Genomic DNA, 22,386 nt, shown 5'->3' with positions numbered 1-22,386 from the left:
TCCCGCAGCCGATGGAGTCTGGAGAGCGGGCATTTCCAGAGGTAGGGACTGTCCGGCAGATGGTGTTATGGAAATCACGCATGCCAGCCACCAAAACAAGGTTCAACTCTAGGTTTCCGCTGAATCAATAAGCCAAAAAGAGATTCTTCTATAAAGTCCTTTTCATTAATAGCGCTACAGCTCGAGGTGGCTGCCTCCGAAAAGGCACCCCGAACAAAGAAATCCCTGGGCAATCGGAGTTCCCCACCCCTCACGCGACAGTTCGGACCAATAGTAACATTAAAGTCTGGGGTCTTTTTGCTTTTTATTGGTTTGATTTGCTTGCTGTTTCGTTACTAAGGGGTTGCTAAGTGGCCATCTTCTTTTACAATATACAGTGGTTCTACACCCTGCTCCACGTCCTCTTAGGTCGGTTTCAGCCAGTTCTGTAGTTAGCTATTCGGCATGTTGTAATACAGTTGTTACAGTTCATATACCACAGTCTATAGGCTTTGTCTACTCTAGCTATTAACGTTTAAGCTGGTAGTGCTAAATTTCAAATAACTTTTTCTACAACAGTCCTCCCTTTGTTTTTATTAATATTCCTGTTATCATTTGGGAGCAGAATATTTGTAGCCGCTAAGGTGTGAGCACAGTTGAGTACCGCAATGTTACAACATTGAATACAAACAAACAGTATTACAAAGATCATTATAAAAATTAATAACCCATAAAGAATTTGTTTTGCCCAGGCTCCTAAATCTGGTACCCAGGAGGTGAGCCAAGACCACGCTTCTTGGAATCCTGCTGAAATATTGTCCAATTGTACTTTATGCATTAATTTTACTTGTTCCCACAACTTCTGGACTTCGGCTTCCGAAATCCTTCCATTCTGGTCAACGTACATGCAACAACTGGTATTAGCAGTTGTACATACTCCCCCTTGTGAAGCTAACAAAGTACCTAATGCCGTTACATTACATTACATTGCAGTGTAATTTTGGAGAGCTGTGAAACCTCTTCTTGTAATGCTGTATTTACATCAGCACTACTATTGCCAAGAATTTCTATTGCCACTGAAACGATAACTAAGGCCTTTTCTAATTCACTTGCTCCCAACCATCTGGGAAGAAACCATCTAGCCAAGGAGTGGAATGCGGTCAGCCTTTCTACTAGTGGGTTACTACGTTTGGCCCTATGAACAAATGTTTGTAACCGTGATCCTGATTCCGCAGTCAAATTTGAGAACACAGAAATATTAGGAGTAACGGCTCCTAAGGTACAAGTTCCCGACCAATCTCCTCGTAATGGGTTGTGAGCTCTCTTACTACATATCCAAAACCACCCTTTTCCTTCAGGTACAGGCCAAGGTGTATTGGGAAAGTGCCCAAGTGCTCCCGCTCTTCCTGTTTTCGTTGTTCGGTTACAATCGTTAAAGTTGCCCACAAGGGTAGTACCATGGTATAGGAGCTTGAGTTGACTAGGGAGAGCCTGACGCTTTACACATACTGCATATTTGCTCTTTGCTCCTGGGACTACCACCTCCCGTTGTTGTGAATCAATGATGTGGTCTAGATGGAAAGTTGTTATTTGGCATAGGGAACCCTAGCAGGGGAATGCTTGATGCTGAGTGACTTGGGAGGTGAGTACATATCCAACAGTTAGTTTTCTTAGTAATTTGGACTATGGCTTGTGACAAGTTAAATAGAGGTTTTCTCTCCACTGGTAATGGGGCTGTACAGACTTAGATATTCCCTTTACTTGTGTAATAAGCACAGCGAATGTTAATAACTTTACCCATAAAATCTCCATAATCTCTCCTATAAGGGTGCTGTATATACCAAGAGGGGTAAAACCCCTTATTAACAGTCTCAGATGGTTCACTTAACCAGGCGTCTGGGGAGTCCCACGTCCAAGTAGCTCTGGAAAAGAAACAAAAATGACACAAATTTGGAACTCCTTTGTCCTTTGGAAATTCAAATGGTTTCAGTCTCCAAAGTAGCGATTGTGATAGATTCCTCCGTTGCCCCTCATTGTTCATCTACTAAATGATCCTCAGGTAGCCGTTTTACATGTGAGTGGTGGATCCAGGCTTCCTTCCCTGTAACCTTTACAGCAAAGTAAGAACTTAACAAGACAGTATACGGCCCCTCCCACCTGGGTTCCAGTTTAGATTTACGGGAAAATACTTTTAATAAAACTTCATCCTCAGGCTGCAAATCATGTACCTGTATCTCTGGAGGGGTGGGTTGGTACCACTGAGCATGCTTCCTTTTGATTTTGTAGATTTAGAACATAGTGTGCTAAACGTTCATCTCCAGTCAAGAGGCTGGTTTTGGCCAGAATGTAAGTTCCCGGTATAGCTGAATGTCTGCCAAAAAGAGCTTCAGCAGGCAATAGTCCTAAGGGTTGCCTTGGGGCATTCGAAATGTCCCATAAAGCTAAATTTAATGCCTCTGGTGATCTTAATCCTGTACGTGTGCAAATTTTTGCTATACTCTCCTTAATAGTTCCATTCATTCTTTCTACTTGCCCAGGTGCTTGTGAGTGATAAGGAGCGTGCAATCTTTTTTCTATCCCTAAACTCTTATAAAGTCAGTCAATTATTTCTGCAGTGAAATGCGACGCTCTGTCTGATTCAATAGAGTCTGGTACTCTGTATCGAGGAATACTTTCTTTAAGAAGAGCTTTTATTACTCCTCCAGTGTCTGCTTTTCTTGGTGGGAAAGCCTCTACCCATCCTGATAATTGGTCTACTATCACTAGCAAATGTTTTTATCCACGCGCTGCAGACGTATCAGCATAATCTATTTGCAGTCTTTGGAATGGGAAAAATGCCCATGGTCGACTTCCCAATTCACCTGCATATTTTATATTTGAGAATTTTTGACAGGTAGGGCAGGTGTTAATAATTCTTTTAGCAGCTGCATAGACACCCGAGGCTGCCCATACTTGCTGTACTTGATTAGCCACTGCTTCCAGTCCTCCATAAGCTTTATCATGGAACCATCTCATTATAGTCATCAGGTATTTCTTCAGTAAGATAGGTTTTCCCGCTATTGTCCATATTCCATCTTCATCTTCCACTGCTTCCCACTTTTTCCACTGTTCTCTTTCTTCACTTGTCACATCTGATTGCTATAATTCTTTTGGATGGTCAACACTGGGCCATGAGCTCTTATCCGAAGTAACTGCCATAATCTTCACTGCAGCTTGACAAGCCGTAGCTTTCACTGCTGCACCAGCTAAGGCATTCCCTTTGCTGATTACAGTAGTGTCCCTTGTATGGGCAGTGAACCACAGCAATCTCTTTGGAAAGTTGAATTGTGTCCAACAAGTCCCAAATTTCTGTTCCATTAGCCACAGCTTTTCCCGAGGAGGTGAGAAAACCCTGTTCTTTCCACGATATGCCTATTGCATGGCATATGCCAAAAGCATACCTTGAATCTGTATAGATGGTTCCTCGCTTTCCGCTTCCTAGGTGAGCTGCTCGGGCTAACACAATTAACTCTGCCCCTTGAGTACTAACCATTGCTGGAAGGGGTCTGGTGCCTACAACCTGCCATTTGTCTGCAGTTGCGTAGCCAGTCTTTCATTGCCCATGTAAATAGTAGGACAATCCACCTGTGAATAAAACAAGATCTGGATTGTGTAAGGGGAGGTCTGTGAGATCTGCTCGTGGCTTACTAATAGCCTGGATTACCATGTCGCATCGGTGGTGTTCTTCCTCTTCTCCAAGTATTGGGAGTAGTGGTGCCGGGTTCAATGTATTACACCTATTTAGGGCCACGTTATCCGCATTTAAAAGAGTTCATATTTATGTGCATGTTGAGGAGAAAACGCTTGTGTCACGTATTGCTTGAGAAGTAATTCAACTTCACGTGGCACATAGATAGTAACTGGGTGCCCTAATACTAAAGATGGACTTTTTTCCACTCTTGTAGCTGCCGCTGCCAGTGATCTGACGCATGCTGGAGCTCCAGCTGCCGCCCAGTACAGTTAAACAGAATAATATGCCGCAGGTCTTTGATGAGATCCTAATTTCTGCATTAACACTCCACTAGCCACCTCTTTTTGTTCATGTGTATGCAGATCAAAAGGTTTTGTATAGTCTGGAAGTCCTAAAGCTGGAGCTGAAGCCAAGGCCCCTTTTATAGCTCTAAAGGCTTTTTCCCATTCTGGCCCCCATGTAATGGGTTCTAATGCTTCATTTTTTTTGTTGCCACTGTTGTCAGAGGTTTGGTTAGTTCCCCTAATCCTGGTATCCATGGTCAGCAAAACCCAACTGCACCTAAAAACCCTTGTAGCTGTTTTTTTGTAACTGGACAAGGAATTTCAATTATAGCTTTTACGCCTGGATCTATTACCTCCCTGACCTTCCTTTAAAATGAATCCCAGATATTTTACTTCCTTTTGACTGGAGCTTGGATGGAGATGCACGATGTCCCTTTAGTTACTAAGGCAGTACGTAAATGCATAGTATCTTTTAAACAGTCATTACAATTTCTACTAGCTATTAGTAAATCCTCTACATATTGCACTAAAACTGATCTGCCAGGTAACTCGGTATCCTTTAAATCTTCTTTTAATATCCAAGAAAATATGGTGGGAGACCCTGTGGAAGGCGAGGCCACGTCAACTGTTGTCCCTTTCAAGTGAAAGCAAACAAGGGTTGACTTTCTTCACCTATGGGAGCACTGAAGAATGCTGCGGTCAGATCAATCACAGCAAAACACTTAGCCCAATGCGGTATTTGCAAGAGTACAGTAGAGGGATCTGGCAGGATCCCCATCTTTATCCAATCTGTTTTTTTCTTACTGGTAACACTGGGGTATTATATGGGGACTCACACACTTCCAAGATTCCTCGGGCAAGGTACTGATCTATTTGCTTTTGAGTACTTTTCCCTGCTTCCCGGGGCCAGGACACGGCTTTACAGCAGAGGGCGCGGCTCCCCTTGTTTTTGCGTGTCTGGGTTGTGCCGATTTCAGCAGTCCTACCTCAGTTCCCCATTTACTCCTGGGCACCGCTTCCAGGGTTTTTCGTATCTCTAGGTCAGGATCCTGGACTTTGGATATTACGTATACCCCCGCGAGTATCAAATCAGTACCCCGGGTGATAGCTGTAATTGTACATCCAGGGTTTGGAGGAGATCTCTTCCTAATAAACAAGTTGGGGACTCTTCTGCTATTTCAAATCTTCCCCACATCCCTTTATTTTCTATTGTTAATAGTAATGGTTTACTTAAAACGTGTTTTCCTTTTCCTGTTACCCCTTGAATTAATACCTTGTCCTGTGATACGGATCCTTTGGGGATAAAATTTAAAAGTGATAATGTTGCTCCTGTGTCGACTACAAATTCAACTTCCTTTCCTTCTGTTTTCCCAATTATATGTCACTTATGATTCAGCTGAGCTTTCCACATCCCATAGACTCCAATTTCCACATAATCTTCTGAGCCCCCTGCCTCCAGTCATTGCCGGTTACTGCTTGATTCCTGTCCTACACCTCTCATATCCTGTTCCCTTCGAGGCCCCCTCGGACGAAGCGGGCATTCCCTATGCCAATGACCAAGTTTCCCACAGTAACGACACTTTTCCTCCCAGTTATTTCCAAGTCTTCTCATTCCTCTTTCAAATCTCTGGTCTGACCTACCTCTTTCCCTGTTTTGTTCCCTTTGAGGGGGAAATTCCCTCCCTCGCCCTCTTAGTTGTAAACTCTGTGCCAGTGCTGCTGCTAAAAGACTAGCTGCTTCTTGCTTTTGCTGTTTCTTTTCCTTTGCGAGTTCAGCTCTGTGTTTTTCCTCCCGTCCATCGAACATAAACACTGCCACACTTAGGATCTTTTGTAATGTTTCCCCTTGCCACCCAGGCATAGGTTCTTTAAAATATTTCCGTGTATCTGGGGCGACTTGATCAACCTGTACGCTTGCCGATAGCTCACTGTTAAAGTTCTGCGTGGTCATTCCTCCAGATTTTAATCAAGCTTGCTGTAATCGTCCCCAGTTGTCACTAGGGTGTTCATCTAACCTCTGCCTACATTCCTGTACTTTCGTCCAGTTCAGTCCCGATTCTCCACAAGCTCTAATAGCTTCCACTAAATTCCGAATCGCTGTCTGACAGTTGGCTCTGTCTCCTGCATTATTATAATCCCCATTTGGATCATTTGCTGGCCAAGGATTCCTATTTCACCCAGCCTGTCGCATCAATTCTGCATCCTTTTCAATTATTTTATCCCTTTCATCAGATCAAAATAACACCTTTAGTAATATTTGAGTATTCCCCCCACAATGGATTATGTCCACTACAAATGTTTGAAAATAATTGGGCACACCAATCCAGCATCACAGCTGGATTTGGAAGACCATTAGCAGAAGCAGTAGCTGGAGGAGCGGCAGAAGCAGTAGCAAAAGATGTGTTAGAAGAAAGCGAAGGGGGGGGGGGGTGCAGAGGGTGGAGCAGCTTCCACAAGCATATCTGTTGGATCACTTATGACTGTTGCAGCTGGAGTCGTAACCCAAGTTCTCTGTGAACTTTTCTGACCACCTTCTTTATGGTGGTCCTATGCCCAATTGCCCCATACATACCAAAAATCCATTTGATAAGGTGTTTCATCCTCCAGAATATGTTGTAGTAAAGTTAATTTCCTTTGGTCGAAGGATCCTTCACAGGGCCACCCCTCACCGTCCAGTCATCACTGGCCATTCCTTCTGGCACAATGCTATTGCTCATTTTTTTGATAGACTTCCAGTGCCATCCGTTTTCTTCCAGTTTTCTAGTACCTTGGCTAAGGGCGTCCCCTTCTCTATGCCAGGTACGTTCCCCATATCTGTACGCCAAATTCGTGCACCTTATGCTGATCAGGCTCGCACACCTCTCCTAGCGCACTTCCAAGCTGGGACTGGAACCCACCTGAACCCAGAATATCAAGAATTTAGTAGCGGAATTTTAACACTCACTGGTGGATGCCTCCCATCCTCAAAGTTCCCAGGTGAACTCACCCGATGCCGGCGGCTGGACATTTGGAGACGAGAGGGTCCAACGTCCAGTGGTGGTTCCCTAGAGTCCCATCTGGGTCACCAAACTGTTACGGAAATCACGCATGCCAGCCACCATAACAGGGTTCAACTCCAGGTTTCTGCTGAATCAATAAGCCAAAAAGAGATTCTTCTATAAAGTCCTTTTCATTAATAGCGCTACAGCTCGAGGTGGCTGCCTCCGAAAAGGCACCCCGAACAAAGAAATCCCTGGGCAATTATACCCTTACAATCAGAGTTCCCCACCCCTCACGCGACAGTTCGGACCAATAGTAACATTAAAGTCTGGGGTCTTTTTGCTTTTTATTGGTTTGATTTGCTTGCTGTTTCATTACTAAGTGGTTGCTAAGTGGCCATCTTCTTATACAATATACAGTGGTTCTACACCCTGCTCCACGTCCTCTTAGGTTGGTTTCGGCCGGTTCTGTAGTTAGCTATTCGGCATGTTGTAATACAGTTGTTACAGTTCATATACCACAGTCTATAGGCTTTGTCTACTCTAGCTATTAACGTTTAAGCTGCTAGCACTAAGTTTCAACTAACTTTTTCTACAACAATAGCAATCCAACACAGTGCTGGGAAGTTCTCCAGCTCAGGCCATTGCCAAACAAGTCTGATAAGAAGGTGATGGATTTCGAACGATTTGCCAGTTTTGTAGGTATATTAGTTTTCATCAAAATGCAGTGTGACGTTATAGAAGTCTAGCATATCTGGATCATTAAACCAACAAAGGAAGAAGGCTCTTAGTGTGTATAGGTGAGAAAGAGAGAAGATAACAGGTTTGCATGGCATATTTCATTGAAATGAACATTGCTAACAAAATAGCTCTTTGTAAGAGCTTCAGAAGCACCTGTAGCAGTGGAAAACCTACAGGCATGAGAAAGGCAGCAGGATCTGCACTGCGTGTGTAGCTGGGATTCGCCTCAGGCTGCCCAGTGGTGTTGGGTGGCCAGGCAGATCCCTGCCTTTGCTCTGCTCCTGGTCCACTCTGCAGGCAGTGTCACACAGGAGCCTTTGTATTTGGCCCAGCTGTTTTAGAAATGTTCTTCCTCTGTGTGTGTCTTGTGCCACAAGATGGGCCGTTCAATTAGTTCCAGTCAGCAAAAGTTGCGTGTGACCAACCTGAAGAGCCATGAACCAAAAAAAGACTCTCATGAAGAGAAATACACTATGGGAGGGAAGGTGCCTGCAACTAGGTCCAGTAGCTTCCCTGCAAACACTACTGCCTTTCTCACCGGCACTTTTTATTGCTGCTATTTTATTTATTTCTGGCAGAGAAGCCAGATTCAAATTGATGGCCCAGTGATCCACCCTGGGACCACAGTGGACCTGTCTTCTTCAGATTTGCACATTAGTTTTGATGGAAATCAAACTAGCAGTTGCCCAGGACCGTAGAGGAGTCGAGCTGTAGAACACATCTGACATGATGATACAAGGAAGAAAGGTCCCATGTTGTAACCTCTTCTTGGGGGGCCCACAAGAGCATAACTCCCTCTGGTTGGGGTTACCACATTCTTGCATCCCCCAACGTCCGATTCGCTTCCAAACAGGGGTGAGAAAATATATGTATCATATTCTCCTTGGCATGCTTCGTAACGTTTTGGTGCAATTTCCACAAAAACCTCTGTAGATCCACTCCTGACTAGGCACAAGGATTGGGCCAGACCGATAGCAATGGGATGGGGGAGGCAGGGGAGAAGCGCTGAAGGGCAGTGGTATGGAAACCTGGAGGATGGGGAAATGGAGCTTCCCTGGGCAGCGTGCTGAGCACTGCAGAGCTTCATGCAGTGGGTAGTTACAGGTGACAGGTAATTGGGGGGGTTTCCTGCTGAGAGGTGACAAATTCAGGAAAAAGGTACTAGAGCAAGTTGGTGGCAGCTTGTATCTCAGTTGTGTAGAGGTTAACGGCAACCCAAAACCCCACAAGGCTCCTGAACAAAGTGCGGTGCCAGAAGAGCCAGGAGAGTGGGAAGATAAGAGCTTGTGCACCTCGTAAGCTCATCTCTGACATTTGGGCTGTGACTCTCTGGAGTCTTACCCTTAGCAGAAAATCCAGCGATTGAGTTACCTCAGGAATCAGTTTGGTTGGCATTTTGGCCTGCTCTCTTCTTTCCTGTTGGGTGCAAGGGAGCAATTGTGGGGATGCAATGCTGAAGCTGAGCAGTGCTTTAGGGGCTGAGGGTTTCCACTGACCTAGGTCCAAAATGCTGACCTTTCTCCTCTTTCGTCTCTTTCCTCATCTTTCTCTTTTCCTCTCTTTCTTTCTCTCTTTCTCATCTTTCTCTCTCTCTCCTTTTCTCTACCTTTTCCCCAGCCTCACACAGGGAGCCGCCATGGGGGTTTTGCCCTTGAGGAGGTGCAGGGTTTGCCGCAGGGCTTCACAGGCAGAGGAACAGGGCACTAATGTTGGGAATACTCACAAGGAAAGCTGGAGCACGGCTGCTGCTTCTCTGGGAATTAATAAGTGTTGCGTTTAAATCCAGCAAGTGGGACTCAGGGGTATTATGAGGATAGGCACAGCAAAGATGCAGTAAGTGGATTATCTGAAAAGTTCTCCCCCCTTTTTTCCTCCGAGTTTCCCATTTTTGTTTAAATTAACTATTTTATGCCATATTTTTAAACATGGCCTAAAAATGATGCAACAGCACTGCCTTTAGGAACAGAAAATAATTTGTAAATTATGCTTACTGCTTGGCATTCAGAGTTCTCCAAACAATATCTGTTTTGATAGTTGACCTTGCAAATTGGGGAAGACAGAAGTAAGTCACAAAGATTCCTGTGGGTTAAACTATTTTCCAAGCTGATTATGAAGCTTAGGGCTCAAATGGTCTTTGCACAGAAACTCACAAAATACCTTTTCTTTTTAAAGGGTTATCACCACCTAGTTCATTTTACCTCCGATTTCGCATTAGAGGTATTGTTTACTCCTCTGCCGCTCAGAAAATGCTCAGGAAGTGTGATATTATGGTCTGCCCCCCGAGCCCGCTCCAAGACACAGCAGCTTAGCACAGCATAACGCTGCCGTCTGTTCACCACGGCTGGGCTTCGTTAACGAATATCGTTTGAATGTTTAAGAAGGGTTTTCCCTGACATTTTGTTTATTCCTCAATAATCTCAATTATGCTGCCAGTGATCAGGCAAAATTTGCACTGACACCGTTGCCTGGCTGCTACCGGTGCAAGACTTGCCCAAGAAATAGCTGCAAAACCATGAATGCAATGGTATGCACAGGGGCTTGTGCTGGCTTCCAGACAGTTTTTATCAGCTTTGATTAATGATTTATAATTAACTACAGTTCTCTTGTTTGCTTTGTCCTCTGCTCATTTTTAAGGGGCAAGAGTGTCTGGATTTAGATTAAAGTGTCAGAAGGCAAAGGATAAAAATTGTTTTTCATTATGATTAAAAAGAATTAATATCAAAGAGAAGGCATGGCAAAAATAAAAGGGACTTTAAAAATAGTACCTCCTGGCTGAACTGATCTACACCTCAGGCTTGTGCCTAAGGTAGACACTTGTTGGTATACACCTTTGATATAGAAAGCGGAGCTAGATGAGGCACAGGGAAGGGCAACTGAGATGCTCAAGGAGCTCGTCTTAAGATCATCTTACAGGGAGCAAGGAGGCAGGCTGGGACTTGGCAGAGGAGGCGGCTGAGAAAGGACGCGTTGGAGGTTTACAAAGCTTTGGGAACAACAGCCCAGCAGAAGAGCTGCTCGCAAGTATGGCAACATCAGTATGGGGGAAACTGGAGGAAACTGGTAGGAGATCGGTTTTAAACAGACATTTTTTATACAGACGGTAATGAACTTTTGTTGCTGGCAGCTACACAAGGCTGGGGGAGTCAGACAGTATCAGCAAGTTGATAAAGGGGTTAGGTGGACAATAGATCCATGGATGGTTACCAAAAGGACTAGGCCAGGACATACCCCTGAACACCCCTAGCACAGCAGCGCTAGGTACAGCAGAGAAGGGGGCAATGGGCTACAGGAGGGGGCTAGGCTCATGTGCTCTCTCCTGTTAGCCTCTCCTATTGCCTCTGCCCAGTGAAAGCTGCAACGTGTGTGCTTATATTCATGCATACCCACTGACTTCAGCCCACTTCTTCTGGTAGAGAGGTTTCTTTGCTTCAAAAAACTACTTTTTTTTTTTCATGAACAGCCTTCTTTTCTGCACTGTAATCAACAGTCTCTTGAAGACACTTTGACTTTTCTCCTTCTGCATCAGAAATGTCCAGCCCAAATTCATCTTCCTCAGCCAAGGTGATTTCCACTTGATCCCAACCATCCCAGACGAGATCTTTCATGCAACGGAAATAGGCTGCGGGATCAGTCTGGCCACGCAGCTCCGTGACACGTACTGCAATGCTGCCCATGGTAAGAGATGGGAAGTCTGCAATAAACGAAGATGGGGGTGAAGCCTCTTTTGTAAGCTGTGGAGCCAGGGAGTGCTGCTGCCCGCAGCAGCCCAGCCTGTGACGTTTCCAGTATGGGGCAGCTGTGGCAGTGAGATTTACTGGTGAGGAGCTGGGACAGCTCATGACAGGACAGAACATCAACAACTTAGAGCTGCGCAGCTCCGGGCACGCCGAGTGCCTGCCTGAATCGTGTATTCAGGGCATCAGGAGTAAGATGGCCTTTGGTGCCAGACTCTGGTCTTCTGCTCAGTGAGCTAAAATAATGATCATGAGAGATTCAGGCACAGGAGGCAGGGAGTGCAGGTAAATGTTTGAATCAGAGGGATTTAGCCTAACCTAGGGGGGACGGGGACGTGCACATCTTTTCTATCAATAGGGCCAGGCCACCACTCCAGGAGGTCCTGACCACCTAGTGATTCATGCCAGGCCAGCAAATACACAATAGCTTCAGCCCAGCTGAACACAACTCTCACAGCTGCAACGGGGATGGCAGGTCCAGACAGCGGGCAGCTTTGCTGCCCAGTGCAGGTCTATTTTAAAGCTTTTTTTTTTTACCTTCATGTCTGTCAATCTGTATGAAGTAAAGATCTGTGAGAACACCATTATCTGTTTTCATATTTATTTTTCCTTTACTAATTCCCTGTTTGCCTTTTTTTTTTTGTCCTCTTTAACTATCAGACTGACAAACCCAAAGCCGTATTGTATTCTCCATCTTATATGTCAGGCACCAGGTGCTAAAGATCTGTAAACGAAATGCAGAGGCTGTGCAAGCATAATGAAGGGAATAATGTAATTCTGTAGAGTTTTTTTTATCATTCCTCATGAAAGCACTGTACTTCATGACATAAATCTGCAACCACAAACCTTTTCAAACACGATCTACTACAAGGGATTATTACTTAGGTGAGGTGAGGATGTAAGATTGATTTGCACAATGTCATCATACTGTGATGACATTGATTCCATTACCAGTATTTATTTTCTAAGCTTTTCCATATACAGGTCATTTACCTTTTTAAAATACCATAGCAAATGGAAGGGCTGTGCTCAGTGCCGTATCTGCAGCTGCACTTGGGCTCCTCCTTCTCCCCAGCACAGCATACACCCCCTGCCCGAACTCCACCGAGTGTAATCTCTGCATTTTGCTACAATGAGATCTTTTTCTGAATTTTAGGAAGGGAAAAGGAAAATGTACCAACATATATTTTTGTGTGCTCCTGAAACCTGCTTAAAATTGATTGAGCAGATTTTTAAAGACCAATGCAAGGACCTTTAGTGCTCTTCTCCAACTCTGTCAAAAGATTAACAGAGACCGCAACAAGGCTGAGACTTCGTCTGATGTTATATTGATTTTTTTCACAGCTGAGCTATGTATTTCCAAACACCAGAGTTCCTAATGCAAATGCTACAGCCTTTCCCTGTAGCAACTTAGAGGAGCAATGCTATGATTTTAATAAATCTGTCAGATTAAGTGACTGAATGGTTACACCATGATATTAATATACGTTCTTAACTGTCAATTAGTTAACTGGCTAATAAAAAGAGCCTAGCTTATAGGATTTTACTAATGAATATAATGCTTTGTTTCTGGGCAAAACATATGCTTTGGATATATAATTAGAAAAAGCCCCCCTCTCTCTCCCCCATCGAGAGAGCATGTGCAGCTGAATAAAGGAGCTCATTATACCTGCGAGGGGTCAAAGTCTGTGGATCTGTAGCTTATGGTATTATGACAGATTACAAAATCACTCTATTATGTTAGTCAATCTGTTTCCAAGCACAAACTAGCAGGGAGCAGGGCACTAGAACCTCCCGAGCAGGGTGCCCGTTGGCTTTCCCCGGAGGTCTTATGATGGGTCAGCTGGCGGTGACACCACCTCTGACAGCTCACATGTCAGACCTTCCCTGCCTGACTTCTGCCTTTCTTGTCGCAGAGCCTCTTCACCGACAATCAATCCCTGCCTCAGGTTGCAAAGAGCTCCCGGTAAGAGCTGAAACAAATCTGAAATCTGTGGGTAGCCATCACTTGTGCTAATGAAAGGGAAAAGCAGAGCACTTATGCTCCAGCTGACCTCTCTCAGGCTCTCACCTTAAAAAAAAAAAAAAAAAATTAAAAAGCTTTTAAGTAGATAGGGGAGTAGCTAAACAGCAACAGCTGGGAGGGAAAGCACTGAGTTCAGCTTTAGTGTGTTTGTCAGTTTAAAAGGAAAGAAGTCATTCATATGCAGGATAAAGAGATTTCAGACATGATAGAGACCCTAAGAAATATTTGACTTTCCTAATCTTCCAGGGAAATTATTCTGCTGGAAAGTCTTATTCAGTCAACTCAGCACAAAACTCCTTGGTACCCAGGGGAAAGAAAATCCCCTTCTATTTGAGAAACACAGCAGTAGTCAGCACTGTGGGCACATACGTTTCCGATGAACCGCACCTTTCCAACATCCTACTGAATACGGGTGGTTCCACCACTGCCTTGGGCTGGTTATTTCACCCTCACACCAGTCTGGCAGCTGCACCAGGGCTGGGAGGGCCCCAGCGCTGCCAGCGTGGCACAGAAAGACCAGGGGGGTAAACCAGAACCGGCAGGCTGGCTTTGGTAGCCCCCGAGGACTGGAACTAACGAAGCCACATTTTTGCCCCGTGGTCAATTGACTGGGGTACCCAGGAAGATGCAAAGTCTGACTGAAGGTCTCCCTGCCACTGGGACTTGTACAGGCTCTGTCACGTGGGATTTTTGTCATGTCTAACAGACAGCGAGGTCAGGCTGCAGCCTTTCTCTGAGGGGTAATTCCTAGGTAATTTCTTCCCTCTTCTCAGCTGCCCTTATTGTGAAACTTGTAGGAACTCACTTCTCTTTGCATCATCTCCCCACAGTCCAGTTTGATTAAGATTTGCCAAAAGATGCAGCAGCTAGGAGGGCGTAATCTGCATTCACACCCCGTGAGCACGCAAGCTGGCTTTCCCCAGGAAGCCAAGCTCAGAAATGTGCTTGCCCTTTTGTCCATTGAGGGCCTTTTTTGTTGAAACACCGTGTTGAGAACACACTTTTAACCATTCCACATTTACAACAGGCACTGAGTGTCACACAGCAGCAGCAATAGCAGTGGCAGCTTCTCTCATGATTAAATGACCTACAAAGGCCTGAGCAGAGAAGATGGCAAGAGTGGGGAAAGAAATGCATAAAATGCATATTTAGTTCTCACGGTCCAAGATCACGGAGGGCCAAGTGCTGGGCTGTGGCAGAGAGGGGGTACAGACAAGCAGGGAATGGCTTGCTGCATCTCTTTTTTTATTATTTGATGGTAAATCAGACAGTGGTGGAATGAATACCATTTAAAACAGCAAGGTGAGTCAAGACCCTGGGACCACAGCAGGAGCTTAGACACCAAATCCGCACAACACCCGTCCTGGAGACACCTGCGTTTGGGGCCAGGTGCCACCAGAAACACACCGTGGGACAGCCACAGCACCAGGAGAAGGAGCCACAGCCCCCAGAGGGTGCAGGGTGCCTGAGGAGAGATTTTGTAGGATGATGTTTGACGCCATCCTGCCCCAGCAAGGAACTTGGTACGGGTTCTGACGCCCAGCAGCCTCTTCTCAGCACCTTCCTGGAGCCGCCGGGCTCACTTTAAGAAGGGTCCCTACAAAAGCGGATTACTGGAAGTTCAGCGTAGACTCACCTTGGGGCAGCCAGCTCTAGGTGGTCCCGCTTGAGCAGGGGGCTTAGGACCAGATGACCTCCAGAGGTCCCAGCCCTGGTAATAAACCTCACTGTCGCTGCAAAGCACCCTTGTAATTTTAACTTTGCCTTTTTCAGTACCCCTCCAAATTAGCTGGAAAATCTCTGAATTAAAATACAGGGTGAAAAAATAAAGCAAGAAACCTCTTCCTTTCTCTTTGAACCACCGGCTCAGGTGAGGAGAGGGAGAATTTCCCGTAATTAAGCTTTGCTGTTATTATAACAAGACCTTGAAGAGAACTTCTCCTTTACCGGGGAGCAACCTTCCCTGCCAAAAAAAAGGGAAGTGAAAATTGGAGTACTCGGAGCAAAGTGAGGTTTTTGAATAAAATTTCCCAAGTTTTTAGAAAAGATGTGGGGGTTTTTTTCCTATTAATCATCTCAAAGATAACCAGTCTGTTTCTCTTGGAGATAATATCTATTGTATTTCAGGAGCTAGCTTTTCTCCTCAAACACATTCACAGATTTTCAAACACATTTATCCCATTTCTTTGCAGAACATACAGCATTACCAGTCATACAAACACCTCGTTAATCCCCAGAGGCTGAATCTAGGCATGGCACAAGTCAGTTTATGTCCCTGGAGATCAGCAGAGGGACATTAGCTTTCACTAGGCAACAGTTTGGCCCATAAGCTCTGATGTACTTGGCTAGCATCCGAGGAGTTCATGACTTTTATATGTTCCAACAAAAGGCATTGAAAAGAGCTTTTGATATGGTTATTTGGTGAAAGAGATCAAACATTTCCCCTTTGCATTAATCCTTTTCATGTTTTCAGTATATAAACTAAATTTTAAAAACCTCATCCTGCAGGTGTTTAGGCACGTGGTTTGAGAAATAGATATTTGGGGCGTACGTGCTGTTGGGGCAACTGCAGAAAACAAATGGCAAAGGTTTACGAAATGAAGGAGAATGGGAACCAAAAATTGTGAGTCCTACCCGTTGTACCAGAACTGGCAGGCTCTAGGAGACGGGCTCCTAGACTAGAGATGACCCGCACATCAGCTCTTATGTTCTTCGGTCGGCATTGCTCCTATGCAGTTGCCACCCTTAAGCTCATCCCTGGAAAGCTACAGATGCCCAGGACGTGCATTTCAACAACACAAGAAATGCATGAAACCAGCCCCGTTTCGCTAACGTATGAGTGGTGCTGCGCTGCTCCGCCAGCCGGGACCCTGCCCGCCCGCTCCTGGGCTCACCAGCGCGGCCTTGGGTTTCGCGGTGCGTGCAGGGAGCCGGCGGCTTTCCTCCTCCTGGAGCATCCCTCCTGGTGGGGGTGAGGGCAGAAAGGCTCCTGTGCCCACGGGGGCAAACCTGGGGTGGGTCCCTCTGAAACTGGTGGGCACAGGAAGGTTTGCCTGACCGTCGAGAGAGACTGAATTCATTTACCCACCGCTCAGTATTTGTTTTCTGACCCCTGCAGCCCCTTTGTGAGCCCTGGACGGGGCTTGTTTGTATGAGCACGGCTATTGTACGTGTGCTGGGCTTCGCTGCTGTTCTCAAAAGCTGCCCCCAAAATGAGATTTACTTCTAAGAAATAACAAAACCCAGGCAGGCAGCCGTACTGTCTTCATCTTTCCTGGTTTTTTGATTTCCTTTTAAACAACCTCCAAAATATTTTCCCATTAAAGCAAGGTCTATTTTTAAGCTACCAATGTCATTGAATTAGTCATTTTTCATGAGAGGCACATCTGACTGGAATTTATGCTCTTTTTATCCCCTATTTATGCTAAAAGCAGCATACACATTTTTTTCTACCAATGAGTAAGATGGAGTCTCTTAGTCCCAGTTCTAACAATCGCCACTTTTTTTTTTTTCCTCTTTTCCCTCATCTTCCCTCTCAGATCCTGGAAGCGAGTGTGTTAGACAGTCTGGGCACCCCCATTTCACAGATCGTCTGACTTACAGTACAGCAGCTAAGAAGTAATGTGCCCTGAAATCAAGAAGATGCACTTAGCAGAAAAAGAAACTTTTTTTTTTAAAATCCATTCTAGACATTTTTATCTGTCACTTCTATACCTGTCCCTGTTGTCTTATGCTTGTTGTCCCCTTGGAATAAGTTTCCAATGTAAAAATATGAGAGTTTTGTAGTGTCAAACCATTAAGATAACACACAGCTTAATTTCTGCCCCGATCACGTAAAGGATGGTGCTGTTCCTTTACTCAGCACTCAGAGCTGGGTCAACATACATTTTGGGGAAAAAATGCACAGATCTTGAATTGAAATATTCACAAATACAAACCATAGCAGAGAAGAAAACATGGCTTTGCCCAGCTTAAATGCCTTCAAGATCTTATAGCTGATTCATAATAGTTCAAATGCTGAACACGTGGGTCACATCCTGGCATCCCCCTGCAGAACGGCCACGTGTCCAAATTCCCTGTGTCATGGCCATTTTGCTTAAAGCAGCTAGACATGGCAGCAGCAAAAGCCTTGAGGAGGTGAGAGATCAGGCAGAGGTGGAACATATCTGTATACGTTTTGCTTTTTTCTTGAGGTTACCTGCGTATACACGAGACCACTGGCTGCTGCATAGCGAGGTGTGCGCTGCGGGGCAGCCACCCTGCCTGGGGATAAGCCCCGAGTCCGAGGGAGAAGCCTGGGCCCCCTCCCAGAGCTGTAGTCCCTCTGCATTGCCCACAGAAAGCAAAGACGTGGTTTTACTTCTTACCTCTTTTTACAGGGGTGCTTTTACTTGAGCTAAAGTGCGTGGATGTCTGCATAAGCAGCAGAAAGCTGCCCCTGTTACCAGTCACTGGGCATCAGCTTTCATGCACAATCTACCGAGGAAAGCAAGGGAGAAGCTGTTATGAAGGAAATGGGCATGGGAAGCCCCTTCACCAGCTCCGTTTTTGGACCTGTTTCTCACTTTCCAGCTGTTGTGCAAGACAGCCGCATGCTCCCCAGCAAGGCTAGCAGACACAGGGCTCTGGGTCAAAGCGGCCTCCGCTACACAGCTCTTTGAGGATGCAGATATTGTGCACGCTGATGGCACTGCTTCTTGGGACTCTCTATGCCTCTACTCAGAGATGTAGAGCCAACGACTACTGTTATTGTTAGTGCCCTGGATGTCTACTTACATCCCAGAACCTCGTTATGCTACGTGCTGCACAAGCCACGACGAAAGCCTGGTCCCTGCAGCCTGCCTTCATAGACGGGCAGCAGGAGCGCTGGTGGCAGCCCCAGCAGCAGCACGGCTGTGGGTCCCTGACAGCAGCCGTACGGGGAAAGGAGCCTAGGGCCGAGTGAACTGCAAAGGGAGGCTTCCACAGAGAAAACAAAACCTGTCAGTACTGCTTCAACCTCTAAACAGACACCAGGCAGGAGAGAAGAGCCTCCTCACTCTCTGCTCAGAAAGCATCAGGTTAAAGTTTGCTTACTAGCTTCGCAGGGAGCGTTTCTTTCAGCCCTGTGCCACAAGAGTATTTGGGAACAGCCTCTGCTTGCTAAGGGCTCCGGTACTCTGCAGCGCTCCGAGAAGCTCCAGGATTTGTATCTTTCATTCACTGTGAACTTGGAGTTACTGTTGCATGTGTTACTGGGATGCAAATCTCAGTGGGCAGGTGTAAAGCTCTTTTTGAAGCATTTGGGTACCAGTGAGGGATAAACAGCGCTTCCTAGTAAAAAGCCACAATCTGCTTGTGCTGCAAAATATCCAAGTGTTAAAGTGATTCTGCTGTAAGACCGTCTTCGCTCAGCACTTGGGAAGGTAATCTATGTAAACTTGCTTCCATCTCCAATAGTCTCTCTTGCCCTCTCAGGCTATGGACTTCTTGCTTTTTGACCCGTGATCGTGAATCTCTGCTGTGCCTTGCAGTCAGCTGCAATAACGCTTCCTTGGGGGAAGCTGCCGTCGGCATTTGCAGTATCGTGAGAACCCAGCTCCCATCTGGTGGAACTGCAGGAAGCTGCATCCACCCTGCTCGAATCAGGACTGCAGATGTTGAAGACAGAGCAGCAACCAAGGGGGACAGAAACCTTTCTGAGACGGCAAATGTTACTCCATGATGTTGCAGTGGTAGAGAGTCAGAAAAACCCGCAAACATCATGGACTTTAGAGCTAGGAGACGTGGCACCAAGGCCTGGGAGAACAGGAAAACACCTGAAAGGTGTTGATTGTAGATTTTAAAGCCAGAAGAAACAGTCAGAGAAGCTGAGGATTGCCTGATGTAGAGCACCAGTCAGGGATGTCCGGATGCTCACCCTTGCGTTGACCCTAACAGCCTGTGGTTGAGTTGGAGCTGTGGTTTTCAGCCTCATGGGTGCCACACATTGCACAGAAGGGCTCCAGGAGAGGTGACTGGGAAAAGCAAGTGCACATACCCTGTACAGCAGCCCTTGGATAAAGCAAGTTCAAAGCCCCACTAGTGAAAAAAACAGGAGACTATCAATTGAAATAAGGTTGACAAACATGAACTAAAGACCATTTGAATGCTAAACTTGACCAAGTGTTTTCAAAAATACCATACAGCAGAAAAAGAAGGAATATTATTCAGAAATAGTAAGTCTCATAGGAGCCCAAGTCCTCCTTTCAGAGTAGCTTGGCTATTGGGATGCTACACTGTACTCTGGGTCAGTGGGTTTGACCACACTGCTGAAGGCTGGATTTGGACTCTGAAGTCACTAATGGGGAAAATGATAACCATTTTCCCCCTCGGAAGTCCTACCTGTTCCCCCGTGGATACCATAGACATGGGGACAGCTGTCACAAGGAAAGATGCTTTAAAGCTGCAAGTGTAAAACCAGGCTGCTGGGCTTTGGCAGGGCCCATCAGCGAGTCAGACTCCAGCAAGTGCTCGGTGCACAAAGATGCAGCAGCGCTGCTGACAGCAGGCTGAGGCCAGAGGCTCCGGTGCCTCACATTACCACGAGTAAAAATCCAAAAGGCAGAAAGCCCTAAGCTTCCTGGAGAAACTAAGCTCTGGCAGGTCCTGTAGCCTTTCAAGCAGCGAGACACCCATTTTATTTAGGGAGCTTACAGTTGCTTTGCTAAACTGAAGGGTGGTGGTGTATTTACCACGGTTTTCTTCCCGAACAGTGCTGTTACCAGCAGAGAACAGACACCACTTGTGGCGGGTGGTGAACCTCCTGCCAGTGGCCTTCCCTGGTGAGATGCTGCTGTGGGACTTCACGGGGAAAGCTGGGCACACGCTGGGCTGCCTTTTGCAGAGTGCAGCCAGCTAAATATCATAGAAATAAACAGGTGAGGTTGCCTTGGCCGTGCCAGCCAGCAGGCAAGCTAAAAGCCAAGGAAATTGTTCCAAGAAAAAGAAAGAAAAGCTTAATCTTAGTAAAAATATAGTCCCTGAACACTGGCAGGGTCAGGGTCAGATTAGGTTACGCATTGTATAAGCCCCCGTTATACAAGCCAAGGCAGGGCAGAGGCTTTCCCAGGACTATTCAATCCTGCTTTCTCTTGCTCAGTTTTGCTGTTGCTCCCTCATTCCTTCCTTCTCACTGTCCCTTCTCCTGATGCTTGCTTGAACATCAAACATATCAACCCAAGTGCTTCCATTGCCATGATTTAGGAGATCACACATCATTTGGTCTTCAAATAAAATATGAGTGTGGGAGCTTATGAACGGACCTAAAATAACTCACGAGTGGCTGCAATAAAGGCAGCTCCTTATATGCTGCTTATCTGTGTAACAGACAAAAAAAAAAGCATATTCTGCACTAGGGACTCAGCCTGCTGTAATGCAGAGCAATCAGACCCCAGGGGCTAGATGCAATCATCACTTAGACCTGTGCAGTCTGGACAATACCAGCAAATGGTGCTGAGGGGGCTCCTGATAACTGAGAGAAAACACACCGCATGCATGTTTCATAGAAATAACATGACTGTTATTACTCATCCCCTGACCAACTTTAAACCAGCTGTTGAGGACATTATTCTCCCTTTGAAGCATGCATGCTCCTCTCGGGGCACTCCATCCCGTTCACCTTGAGATTCTGTTTTTCCGGTAAAAAGTCCCCTAACAGCGGCAAATTGCTATCTTTGCCAACGCTCGCCAGCCCTCTCTTTGCACCCCAGCACTCACCCTCCAGGCAGATGTTCTGAAAGCATCTTCAGGCTATTTTTTTTTTTTTTTTTCAATGGAGCAATGTAAAGTAAGGCTGCTGCTCTTAACAGACTTTCAGAGTGCATTTCCTCCTCCAGAAATAGCTGCCTTCAATCCCTTGACTCTCCCCTTGTCACATCACTTTTGGTTCTCTGATCACCTGGAGAAAAGCAGCGTTCACCAGAAGAAACATGCACTTTCCAGAGTCAGAACCACAGTCGCCATTTGAAAGTCTACTCCAGCACAGTGCAAACACACTACTTTAGACATTTTTCTTATTTCTACATGCTTGAGTAACTGCTCTCAACTCAACACGCTTCTGCAATACTTTGAAGCCCATTTCTCTGGTTTTAATACTCTAAGTTTGACTCCAAGACCCCCAAAAGCTGCTGAAATATATATGCAATTGATCATAGTCTTCCAAAGAAAAAGAAACATAACATAGTACTGCAAACAGAAACTTCACTGTAACATTTAGAACTATGGAGAACATATGGATGCCCTACCAAATACAACTTGCTTCTTAATCAACAAGAAGGGAAGGTAATTATCTAAAGCAGTCTTTTCATGGCAGAGGGAAAGAACAAAACAGTAACCAAAACCCACTGACTTTAGAAGCTCCCAGTGGAAGCTTGCCCCTGTAATAGCAAGTGAAGAACACACAGTTTTACCGGGAAACTGGAGAGCTTAAACTTTTCAGACCTGGCCAGTATTATACAATAGAACAGACTTTCTATTATACAATACCAGACAGGTGTAAAATACCTGTATCACCCATATTTCCCTGCCCCCTTCTATAGACTCCTTTGAAAATCTTCAGTCTTTACCACATCTATCTTAGGACTCTTCCTTGCAAAACCAAGGCGCCTGCTCCTTGCAGTCTGTTTTTCCTGCAGCACAGTAAGTTGCTACTGTTTCAAGTACTTGAAAAAAAAAATTTGAATGAAGTCCAAAGGAATATTCTGATTGCCAGTGGCTGTTCTCGCTCTCTTAACCTAGATCAGTTTGACATAAGCCATTTACTTCATGGTTAACCCCGGAAAAATCCTGCAGGGAATATAAATTCATGCATTAATCCTGCTCACCAGTTTGGTTCCACTTAGGTTTGGATGGAGGAGGCGCCGCATTGCAACCCCGACTCAAATTTACTGCTTCG

The 22,386-nt window shown here is 45.6% G+C and overlaps 2 protein-coding genes and 1 pseudogene across 3 annotated transcripts in view; all 3 read right to left on the bottom strand.

Moving 5' to 3' along the window:
* Positions 1-372: 372 nt before the first annotated feature.
* The window catches only part of OSTM1 (osteoclastogenesis associated transmembrane protein 1), a 36,235-nt gene continuing 14,221 nt past the window's right edge, over positions 373-22,386 (bottom strand). Inside the window, exon 8 of the transcript XR_015708354.1 lies at positions 373-1,901. The gene's annotated coding sequence lies outside the window, so the exon portion shown is untranslated. The remainder of the gene's footprint in view (positions 1,902-22,386) is intronic.
* On the bottom strand, positions 1,915-21,227 carry LOC148053388 (uncharacterized; annotated as a pseudogene). Its single transcript, XR_015708353.1, has 4 exons — positions 21,210-21,227; positions 6,980-7,119; positions 6,566-6,890; positions 1,915-3,603 (listed from the first exon to the last, which is right to left on the bottom strand). The product of XR_015708353.1 is annotated as an uncharacterized LOC148053388 (transcript).
* On the bottom strand, positions 11,141-11,551 carry LOC148053389 (acyl carrier protein, mitochondrial-like). The gene has a single exon (XM_087776389.1). It carries the CDS (start codon positions 11,549-11,551, stop codon positions 11,141-11,143), a length of 411 nt encoding a protein of 136 aa, XP_087632515.1.

Source organism: Nipponia nippon, unplaced genomic scaffold (assembly GCF_047370975.1).
Source record: "Nipponia nippon isolate SJK-2023a ecotype South Korea unplaced genomic scaffold, ASM4737097v1 scaffold_4, whole genome shotgun sequence".
In the NCBI taxonomy this organism is placed as follows: Eukaryota; Metazoa; Chordata; class Aves; order Pelecaniformes; family Threskiornithidae; genus Nipponia; species Nipponia nippon.
This window is presented reverse-complemented; position numbering and strand designations above follow the sequence as displayed.

What these genes read in the sequence shown, in the direction of transcription:
- LOC148053389 (XM_087776389.1), bottom strand. Translation starts at nt 11,551, where the DNA reads ATGAGCTGTCCCAGCTCCTCACCAGTAAATCTCACTGCCACAGCTGCC.